At 41.1% G+C, this 12134-nt stretch overlaps 1 protein-coding gene across 2 annotated transcripts in view; it reads right to left on the bottom strand.

Moving 5' to 3' along the window:
• Positions 1-10616, bottom strand: part of hmcn1 (hemicentin 1) — a 105251-nt gene extending 94635 nt beyond the window's left edge. The window contains exon 1 of one of the 2 annotated variants that reach the window (XM_053644977.1): positions 10127-10616. In XM_053644977.1, the coding sequence (XP_053500952.1) occupies positions 10127-10379 (253 nt within the window). In that variant the 5' untranslated portion in view covers positions 10380-10616. The remainder of the gene's footprint in view (positions 1-10126) is intronic. The other variant, XM_053644987.1, reaches the window with a different exon arrangement.
• Positions 10617-12134: the final 1518 nt, after the last annotated feature.

The raw sequence follows: 12134 nt of genomic DNA, 5'->3' as shown, positions 1-12134 counted from the left end.
GAGGGGACAGCAAATGTACACTGTTACACAAACTGTACACTCACTACATTACATTGTAGCAAAGTGTCATTTCTTCAGTGGTTTCACATGAAAAGTTATAATCAAATATTTACAAAAATGTGAGGGGTGTACTCACTTTTGTGAGATACTGTATATATTGCTTTCAGTATGTGGTGTGACCCCCTTGTGCAGCAATAACTGCAGATAAACGTTTGCAGTAACTGTTGATCAGTCCTGCACATCAGCTTGGAGGAATTTTAGCCTGTTCCTCAGTACAGAACAGCTTCAACTCTGGGAGGTTGGTGGGTTTCCTCACATGAACTGCTCGCTTCAGGTTCTTCCACAACATTTCTATTGGATTAAGGTCAGGACTTTGACTTGGCCATTCCAAAACATTAACTTTATTCTTCTTTAACCGTTCGTTGGTAGAATGACTCGTGTGTTTAGGGTCATTGTCTTGCTGCATGACCCACTTTCTCTTGAGATTCAGTTCATGGAGATGTCCTTACGTTTTCCTTTAAAATTCGCTGTTTAAATTCAGAATTCATTGTTCCATCAATGATTGCAAGTCATCCTGGACCAGATGCAGCAAAACAGCCCCAGACCATGATACTACCACCACCATGTTTCACAGATGGGATAAGGTTCTTATGCTGGAATGCAGTGTTTTCCTTTCTCCAAACATAACGCTTCTCATTTAAACCAAAAATTCTATTTTGGTCTCATCTATCCACAAAACATTTTCCAATAACCTTCTGGCTTGTCTACGTGATTTCTTAGCAAACTACAGACTGCTGAAATGTTCAGTGGCGCGCTCATTACAACCCTGCCATGCACACCATTGTTGTTCAGCGTTCTCCTGATGAAATTAGCTGTAGCCAATATTTAAGTCAGAAAAGGGTAGAGATGTGAACATATGAAAGCATTCGTTGATGTTAACAGAAAACACAAAAACATACAGTTAAAAAAAAAAAAAAAAGATAATCCACTGTTCAATATTGATTGCCCCCTTATGACCAACTTTTCAAGCGATATGTATCTATTTTTAGCATTTAATTCTACAGTTGGATTTGAATCATCATAAGTCTAAACTTTTAAAACTTAAATTAATGTAATCATTTTGTGGCTTGCTTATTTTCACCTCTGTTTCAGTCTGTTAATAGTTATAACAAGATTTAGTTAACCCTCAAAATGGTCAATATAAAAGCTTCACTTATAAAAGAGACGTGCGTGAAAGAATCATAAATGTGGACCTACGATTGTTCCTCCAAATATTTTACGTCTTTCGGCGTATGAGGGCGACGTGATAAATACGGACAGCGTAAGAGATTTCATGGACATGTCTTTCTCAGAAATATCAACAACTACTAAAACATCTCAGCATTACACTTCACAATACTCGATTACTAACCTCTTATACACGTGAGTGGATTCCACACGGTTCGTAAACTCGTATCCGACAGAGACCATAAAACGTGTCGGCGATCCCTGAGGTCACGTCTGACTGCTTGGCAACCGGTTGAAAGGCTCGAAAGTGCCGAGAGCAACATTCGAACCTGTTTCATTGCTCTGACACGATCATAATTGCATCACAGAAGGAGAAGAATGAAAAGATATCTGAAGTGTGGCCAGCTGATGATCAAGTATACGCGTTATTACTTGGCTCGGATTTGACGAACGCCTCAATAAATCATAGCAGCATGCAGGGTTTTGTCGCCGTTAGCGTTTGCCAAACCTGCAAAAGCAGACGTGCGTATGGTTTTCATTTCGTCGTACAAAATACAGCCGTTTCTGACTGACCCATGAGTCATGATCTCAACGCTGAAAGGATGAATGTATGAAGAGAGATCAGGAACGCTTTGACGGTGATCACATGGAAAGCTGGAACGGGACGTCGAAAAAAGCCGTTTCACGTTAAGCGTCACGGCGTGTTAAGACTTCGAAATCGTTTCCATTTGAACGATTTTCGATCCACGCTGGCCGAGCATCAGAGAAGCGTCCGGTCCGAGTCCACGCACCATACTACCCTGGTTTTATTCAACTGATACTTTTATTTTATATTATTATTCACTAAAGCAAAACAGGACATTTATGTTTCACATGAACACCATATACAATAATTCAATAATGATGAAGCACGTGTACGCAAACAATTCCAACTGATCCGTCTCTTTGTAGATGCTAAGCTTTACTGAATAACAAAGGTTGACCTGAAAGCCACAGTCAAACCTCAACAGTTGTGTCGGCCAAAGACACACACACACACACACACACACACACACACACACACACACACACACACACGAGAGAGAGAGAGCTGACTGGCCTTTTTTGCAGCCATTCAGGAAATGTTTGAGTGCTATGAAGCCTGGCTGGGAGACAAAGAATGAGCGATGAACAGAGAGTGTGGAAGAAATGAAAGAAAGCCAGAGGTCGAAAAGAGAACGATTGAAAATTTAATGCACAGAAACCTTTTTTTTTCACAAAAAAAAAAAAAGATACTGGGATGCTCTTTCCCTTTCTGATGCTAGCACTGAGCAGTCCTCAAGTGCTCCGTTCAGTCATCTGCTTATGTAAAGTTTAACAGTGCTTGGAGAGAGAGAAAGAGAGCGCGAGAGAGAGAGAGAGAGAGGAGAAAAAAAAAAATAAATAAAAAGGCATGCCGCATGTCACTCACCACACGCAGTTTTGAAAAGGCAAGTGTAAGCGTGTGAGGTTGGCAACAGCAACGCAACTGCCAGATAAGGAGCTATCCTTAATACAGACCAAATGCCTTTCCCCATCTAGTAATAAAATAAAACGTAATTAAAATATAACACACGATTATATAAAACTTCGCTTTAATGACAGTCTAGACGTTAATCTTTTTAACTGGGCCATAAAATTGTGGGCTGAAAAAAAAAAAAAGTACTTACTCGGAGGAAAATTTCACGACCACCATCGCTGCTTGATGTTTTGCCTAAACACCAATTACTTCGTTAACATTTATATGTCGTTAAATTCACTTTATCGGTGCGCAGCATCTACCTCGCTTTAGAAAGAGAGACAACGTCAGAAAATGGAATAATAAAATGAATCACGGTTATAATAATAATTTTTAAAAAAAAACACGTATGAATAATGGTTACGCTTGGATACGGACTTGCTGTTGGGAAGTCCGTACAGGATTTACCTTAGGTTTGTTCAGTGACCTTTGACTATTGTATTTACACAGCAAACTGGCCCATGACCACATGACCATAAGATGGGGGGGGGACCCTGTATCAATACACAACACCGCATAATCAAAACACACTTTCAAGTAAAGGATAAGCAGAACAAACAATCAGTCCGTACAGGATTTCACATAGTTTGTTTTGCGATAGCTCCGGCCAAAAATGCTCGATTTTGATGCAGCTTTTTTTTTAAAAAATTGTTTTTGTGCTTTTTTTTTGTGGAAAACTACATGAATTGGTGAAATTGCAATCGCACAAAATTGGTCATATTGCTTGGCAAATGAGACCTTTTAGTTGTGCTCATGTTCGACACACGTGAATCGAAGACGGCTTTGGCTGAACGCGCGTCGTGATGACGTCACATGACGCCTCTGGGCCCAAATCTGTGGTAATTTTTAAAAAAAATTGCAAGCTCCTCCGAATATTGCAGAGTTTGCGTTCATTTCTGCAATCGCAAAAATCACGATTGGGCTTTTAAATGGCGATTAAGAGTATGCTGTTACAATAATCAACGACGGGGTGATGAGACGAAACCGCACCAACCTCACCCAACCTGAAGGTGATTATTTTCCTAGAACACCAGATCCTGAAGTGATACCAAAGCTGTATATCTGTCAAATGCAAACTTTAAACATGATGTTTAAACTGAGGGAAAATAATAATAATAATAATAACTTTAATTGTTCTTTTTTCTTCACCCATGATCTAAAGACATGCATCATTACAGTCTGTGCTACACGGCACGATTAAAATGATATGAACGAATGAAATTAAATCAAGGGATATGTGCTGCTGACCCAAAACATTTGGGATGTTGGCGGTAAAGATATAAATAATAAGCTAGTGGGCAACATGGACTGAAAATTAATAACCAGTAACAGATTTCCAATTATCGTATCTTTTCAGGAACACTCAAATAAGATTATGCTTTCTGTGGAATTTTCGCTTCAAGCAAAATATCATTCATTTCCATTTTCATTCCTCCAAACTGGTCTGGAACTTATTGCTCCACAATTTGAAACTCCACAAATCAGAAATTAGCAAGCAGTTTCATAAAGGATCCAATTTTAACACACATTTGCCCAAAGACAATTTGCATATTATATAAGAATAATCGGTTTGCTTTGATATGGCTTGGCAATCGGGCATTGTTATCTTTTCTAGAGCTGTAGTCTCTCTAAAGCTTTGCCAGTAAGGGCCGGTCTTGGAAACGTGAGCACCGCAATCTATAATAAACACTTTCACCTTTAAGCATTAAAATAATAACAGATGTTCCTTCATCCCCCCCCACCGTCATCTCAAGCTCGCTCTCTCTCATATATATTTATATATGTATGATATATGATATATGAAAATGCACTAAATAGTCATTCTATTTCTGTTTCCAGCTTTTCCCAGAGTAAACAGTAAAGTAGGTCATGTTTCAAACTCCTTAAGAGCTACGTGATATTAAAAATAACAAAACGTTGATTTAACCAGTAAAAATGGTTTCTCAGAGGAAACAATCCTTGTTTCCAAGGTTTTCCAAGTCGAACTCTAAAGTGCTGATGCACACCGACATCTCTCTTAACGCTTTCTGCTGTCGTTGTGATTGTCGTCATGGTCCGAGACTCAAATCGAAAACTAGGACTTTACATTCAAAAAGGATTTACTAATCTGGAAGATCCAGAAGACTGGTCTGGCAAGAGACATTTCAGTAGATTTGAAGGCGATGTAGGAGGCTTTCCTGATGGGAAACCTGGCAGGTGTTTAGCAAGACCTTTCACAATGGGGTGGACAGGGTTACATCCAATGAATCTCCTGGAGTGGCAACCTAAATACTAATCCACATCCATTTAAAAACACCCCACGACATAACGTGGCTCCACTGTCCGAGTGGGATCCCCATCGGACATGAAAAAAAAACACCAGCGTAAGCAAGAATTGTTTGTAGTCTTGCAAGCTACATGAAAGTCATCGCTACCAACATTGGGCTACATCTTGTGACGTAAACTATTGTTCTGAATTCAAGATCACTAGCTAACAATGAACTGAAGTCATCCAGTGTTAAGCCAAGAAATAATGAAGATCTTTAAAATTAAAATTAGAGATACAGATTACTTCAGACTACAGGGTGGCAACGACCTCAGCACAAGAAATGCTAAATGTTCTGAGAATACTCACACTGGTGATGCACGATATTCTGAAGAAAGTCTTTGTTGCCTGTAAAGCTACAAATAAGGCGGCACACTATTTGGAAAGGATCGGTTGTGCAACACCTGAGGCGCTGACATAAGCACATGTGCTGCTCTCAAATTAGGGGCCATTATGATATTCTTTGTTCGTCATTACAGAGATGAGACAGGAGAATTATACTCTATTTGGACACACTCCCTACTCCGATTGGGAAAAAACGAAACAATAAACAAAACAAAACAAAAAAGCCTCGCCCTCCAGGAATTCCTGCCTAATGGCATCATTATGGGCCTGTCGAACCCACCATCCTTGTAATCTAGCTTGGGCGGGGGATTCAAAGGTGACTCGAGCCACTCAAGCTTTAGTTGTGTCAAGAAGACCTTTAACAAGGGAGATGTGTTTGTATGTTTTTAAGGTTAAGTGCAGCTTTGGTTCGAGCGTCGAAATATGTAGACAACTATATATACGGAGCCATGTAGGTAAGATGGGACGAGGATCCAGGACATGAGTGAACAAAACGTTTCAAGACAAAATAAAGCCACGGGCATGCAACTGGATGATCAACCACTCGCCGATCAGATGTCAGGCATCCTTTTGCTCCAAGAATGACGTGAGGACAGAAAATAAGAATAATAAGAAGGAAGGACCTTCCGTCCGCCCAGTAAGACACCACAAGACGTGTGGACGTGCATCTTTGCTTTGGAAAAGAGTACTATCTCGGACTTCCAAAACACAACAAACGAATTTCCCGCTTGTCCTCTGGCCAGAGTGTGACACGCGAGTCCGCCTGTTCAAGCGGATGTTCGGGAAAACTGTTCCGACCCAGAAAAAAAAAAAAAGTCTCACAGTAATGGAACCGAATGCATTTGAATGCTGTCTCTCATCACGTGGCTTGAACTGTCCAAACAACTTCAGGTCATGATATCTTCTTGCTTTTGTTGCGGAAAAGGTCAAAAAGATGAAGGGTGTATTAATGTGCAAGCATTTGCATTCGTGTTACGGCACAGACACTCACTGCTGTTCCCCCTTACTGTGCCTTAGAAAAGCCTTTACAGCAGTTGTTTGTATGTACACATAAGCAAACATGCTGGAACAGGGAATGTGCTTCACAGGAGGTACATTTACAGGCCAGGGATGGGGAGAGAGAGAGAGAGAGAGAGAGAGAGAGAGAGAGAGAGGTGCAGTCAGTGCAAGTCTGTGGCCACATGCTGTGAGCAGGAGATTTTTAAAACCCCTCAGGACACGTGAAACTCAGTGAGGCCACCTAATAATGTTTTTTCCAGAACCTCATGCCTGAAGGCCGTACTCCATTTCCTCTTCCAGGCCAGGGTCATCAGACTTGTCTTTCATTTTTGGCTTGAATACCTTCGATTTTACTTACCGATCACAGCATCAGATGCAGATATTTAATCTACTTTTCATGGGTTCTTCAAGACAGAGGCAGATGCGTGTCTGGCACAGTTACATCGTTTAGCAGACTCCCATATCCACAGCAAGTGAAGCAAACCTTCAAAACTTATGATCTGATCAAAATTATTGTTCATACGGGGATTATCTAATGATTCGATTTCATTTATACCACAGGACTGTTACATGATTGAGTCTGATTGGCCACAAGTCATGGTTTCATGGAGCTCTATGGTGGTCGCTCCACACAAACATGCACATGCTGATATAGTGAAGTTTTCTTCGAGGAGACATTATGTTACATTTTTGGAAGGAGTCTCCAGTGTCAGGGCTTTGTAACAGTTTGTAAAGTCTGCAGCTTTTCAGCATCGTGACAAACTGCATTTTATTTGCTCTTATTAACTTGCTGGCGAGGGAACGACATTTATAGCTGTTCCAACGCAAGTAACTTAGGTTACGCATTAAGATTAAATGTGCCTGTAAACGGATAAAAACTATGATGAATTGCTCTTCAATAAATTTGACATTTATTGCAAACTGATGTATGTGAGGGATAACACACCTGGGACAGTGTTAATGGAAAATAACCATATTCAGGGTGTTAAAAGCATCATCCCGCCCATATTCACAAAGCTCCGCCCATAGAATCTACAGGAAGTCAGTTTTCCAAATGGGTTTTCTCAGCCACAGAATACTTTTATCCTGAGGTCATGGTTTAAACCGTTATTTTGTGTCATGTTTTACATATATTGCAGGTTATTTGTATAATTAGGAAGTGTTTAAAAATCGACTATTGCACCTTTAATTCAAAAGCTCATACCCGTGTATGCTATACCAGTGGTCACCAACACTCTTCCTTGAGATCTACTTTGCTGCAGGTTTCATCCCCAGCCAAACTGTAACACACTTGTTTTGCTTGATCAAGACCTTCTTAAGGCAATGACTAGATGGCACAATTATGGTCTTCAGGAAGGTAGATCTCCAAGACCAGGGTTGGCGACCACTGCCCTACACGTTATGTCCCAACATCCAACTAGTTTAGTCCCAAGCCGTCAAACACACTACTGTTCAGTCCCTCCAGAATTTCGTGATTCTGCGATCGCAGAAATTAACGCAAAATCGCCACAAAATTCGAAGGAGATTGCACATTTTCAAAAATACCGCAGGTTTTCCTACAGATTTGGGTCAAGACGCGTCATGTGACATCACCACAACACGCATTCAGCCAAAAGGACTCATTTACCAACAAACATCACCGTGAAAGACCATGCAAAACAACTTTGTGCAATTGCAATTTCACCAATTCAAGAAGTTTTCCTTAAAAAAAATTTAAAAAATAAAGCACAAAAAGCTTTTTTGGCTGCAACAATGACAAAAAAAAATCTGTGAAATCCTACACGAACTGATTATTATTTGTTCTGCTTATCCTTCCAGTGTGTTTTATGATTATGCGGTGTTGTGTATTGATACAGGGATTCCCCCCCCCCACCACTCTTAGCCTTAAGAGTTCATCAGAGGAACATCTATCCACACCAGAACCCCCAAAAGTCTCCAAACAGCACTCCCCCGTCTTCCGGCCATGGGCCAGTTTGCTGAGTAAATACAATAGGCAAAGGTCACTGATTCCAAGACGGCCAAAACAAACAGGTCTCACTTCCTGATCACGGCATGGGACGGGGAATAGACGCATGCCTTCGTTTAACAGCGTCAACATTGGCAGAGAAGAGAGAGAGAGAGAGAGAGAGAGAGAGAGAGAGAGAACTTTCTACTGTCTTCAAAGCTGAACCTCAGAATAAGGACTACATACGCTAATGTCAGAAATAGCTTAGCGTTATGTATAGGGACTTTATGTAGAACACCTGCTGACATCCTTTTCCATTTGAGATTCCAGCACCTTAAAAGAATCTATCAGCTCATGAAATGAGGCATTTCATCAACTTCCAAACAAATAAACCTCATCAGCCTGAATATTTATTTAAGTAACGTCCACGCCTACTTTTCTTCAAAAACGGGTTTATTTATTTTCTTTGGCCACTCCTCCAGGCTCGATACAAGCAATCGGCATGGCTGCATAAAGAATGCGACATGTTTTTGGTATGATGCGGCACATCTGGAAGAGTGGTTTAAAAAAAAAAAAAACCTGCATCCTCTCTGAGGGTCATCTCTTTTACTTTTGTGCTCGCTCGCTTAGTTCCAGCAGATAGCGGGCTGCAACTGTAACCGGATAACCATGCGCATCTTGAATGCGATTCCTACGAGTGGATGGAAAATCTATTTAGCGTACGGCTTTACGAGGCTTGTCATGTCAGAGGCTGAGCCTAAAACTGATCCATGTAGGAGTTAAGATATCATATAAAAGGCTTCTATACATGCTATGTAGAAGTATGCTGTAGTTCCAATGGGAGTGTAAATCAGCAGTGAATTGCTGGAAGTGTTGCGGACCGACTGAGAAGAACTGGACGTCCAAGAACATCCACTGATGAATGAACAACCGATGTGGTGCTGGCAAACGGTTTATTTATTACATTCTGAACGTGGTGGCTCAACGGTTAAGGCTCTGGGAGACTGATCAGAAGAGCCAAGCTGCCACTGTTGGGCCCTTGACCCTTTCTGCCGTATCCTGGCTGACCCTGCGCCCTGACCACAACTTCCTAGCAAGCTGTGCTGTAATGTCTGCGACAAATAAAGCCTTCTTCTTCTTCTTCAGACAGATTTCCCAGACCTCGCTGCTTTCACCTTATCGCCGTTCCGTCACACCTCCACAAACCTCTGCGGAATCTGCGCATCAGCCATGTCACTCGTTCCGGCACGCTTCGTTTATTTACCACCTACCAGCATCGAATTCACCCTGCTTAACCAAAGTGTAACACCATTCATCAAGAAGAGTGCCTGATGACCCGTTCTGGCTCTGTGCTTCCATAATGCATACACTTTATCATGGAAAGAAAGAAAGAAGAAGAAGAAAAAAAAAAAAGAAAAGAAGGGAAAAGTGAAGAAACATCTGGATGTCGCTTAAACGCCAATGCTCCTGGTGTTCCTTCAAGTCCAGCGGAAAAGAAATGCCTCGTGCAGGAGTTAATCCAACACCTTAGGTGTGCATTCAACATTGGTGTGTCAGCAAACCGCAACATCTGTCGCACCTCTGGCGTGAAGACGCACGCGCTTTTGCTATTGATCTAATTGATGTCGCGAGGCTGCGTTCTAAGGCTTTTTCATGGAGAGAAGAAAACAGCTGGAGTAAAAATGAAGCGTGTATGAAAGCAGTTAAATAGAGTTTAGTGTATGTGTGCGGGGGAGGGGGGGGGGGTTCAGATTGAGGAGGTATTTACCCGGGTCGTGGAAAGGCACAAGGGCGAAGTTATAGAGCGGTCGCTTGGGGCGGCTCAGGGACGTCTCCAGAATCTTCGAAGCTCCTTCAATAACTTGCACCAAGTCATCATACATGGACCCTGTGACGTCAAAGACGAAGGCTAAAGTCGAGGCTCCTTGTGGGATTTGTTCTGCAGAGTCCTGTGTAGCTGACAAAACTCCTAAAAACAACACCAGAACCGGCACCAAAATAAACAACCGACCCGGACCCATTTCTGAGAAGTTGTTGTTGTTGTTGTTTAGTTTCAGCAACGAGGCATTTGGGAAACAGTGTCTGAATCTTTCCACCCCCTTAAAAAAAAAAAAAAAAAAAAAATGAACAGCAAGAAGAAGTGTAGAAAAGGTAAGTGGGATATACACTGAAGCTCCAGAGGTCTGTCCTCCTCCTCCTCCGGAGCGCAGAAGAACACTGCACTGATCTGCCCAGCTGCTGAAGAACAGGAGCCGCGCGCAAATTAATGAAGGACAGCTGCACTCTGATTGGACAGCGGGGTTTTTAAGAGGCGGGGTTTCAAAAAGACGCACGTGCGTGTAGGTCTAGTTAATTAAAAGTGTTGAATTAACGCTTAATGGGTTTCTCTGGAAGAGGTTTTATTTTCAAACTCATTTTTACTCATGTCCTTCTGTTGTTTTTTGTTTGTTTGTTTGTTTGTTTGTTTGTTTGTTTTGTTTTTAGGATGAAATGTGAATTATTAGCCTATTAGGCTACTTAATAATCTTTAGAAGAAGAAAAAAACAAAGCAAACACTACAAGACTTTATTTGTTGTTGTTGAACCCTTCTATTATGTTGGGGGGGAAAAAAGTTACATCCATTATGTTATGGGTCAAAATGTGTTCCATAGTTTACACACACACACACACACACACACACACACACACACAAACAGCAAAGAACGGCTTCAAAGAATAAATAAACCTTTATTATGGCTTGTCCGAGAAGAAATATTTGCATATACGTTCGTGACTCTAAATGAAGAAAGTCAAGAAATTTCAAAGAGTAAGAGAGAGATTAATCAGTATTTCAGACATCGAACATAATAGGAGGGTTAACAGTGGTATTGTGAGCAGTGTTGTGGGATTTCATACACTATATGATCAAAAGTTTTTGGACACCCGACCGTCACACCCATATGTGCTTCTTGAACATAGTTTTCCAGACTTAATCCCACTTTGCTGTTATAATAACCTCTAGATTTTGGAGCGTGGCTGTGGGGATTTGTGTTCATTCAGCTACAAGAGCATTTGTGAAAACCATGTCTTTATGGAGCTCGGTTTGTTCACAGGGGCATTGTCGTCGTTCCAGTGAAGGGAAATTGTTATGTCAAGTCAAGTGGCTTTTATTGTCATTTCAACCATATACAGCTGGTACAGTACACAGTGAAGCGAAACAGCTTTCTTCCAAGACCACGGTGCTACATAGAACAACACACTAACCACATGAGACCTCACAGAACTAAATAAGACCTACACATTTCTACATCAAGTGTGCAAACAACACAGGACAGTATAGTAACTACTAAAACAGGACAACAGGCACAGTAAGTGACAGTGTCGCACCAACCAGCACTCAGTCCTAGTGTGGAAGTGTCTGATATAACAGGTAGTGCAAATGAATAACAATATAATATAAAATGCTGTGAATGTAAATATAACATAGTACTCAGAAGATTAGCTGATACCATATATGGACATGGCCAGGTAAAGTGTATAGTGGTGACAAGAATTTAAATATGATATTTGTTATAAGTTAGCAGCAGAAATACCGGTATTCACAGAATACAAAGACATTCTGAACGTTTGGCCATGGAGTGTACTTATAGTAGGCTGTTAATTCTGCTATTATATAGCTAGCTAGCTAACTAAATGGCTCATTATTTGATTCATTTTCAGTAGACACGTTATACTGGTCAGTGCCATGGTGGATCAGGAGCCTATCTTAAGAACAATGCGTGGTTAGCTGGACAGTA

This window comes from Ictalurus furcatus, chromosome 2 (genome assembly GCF_023375685.1).
Source record: "Ictalurus furcatus strain D&B chromosome 2, Billie_1.0, whole genome shotgun sequence".
Taxonomy (NCBI): Eukaryota; Metazoa; Chordata; class Actinopteri; order Siluriformes; family Ictaluridae; genus Ictalurus; species Ictalurus furcatus.
The sequence above is the reverse complement of the archived record's forward strand: the minus strand, read 5'-3'. Positions and strand labels throughout refer to the sequence as shown.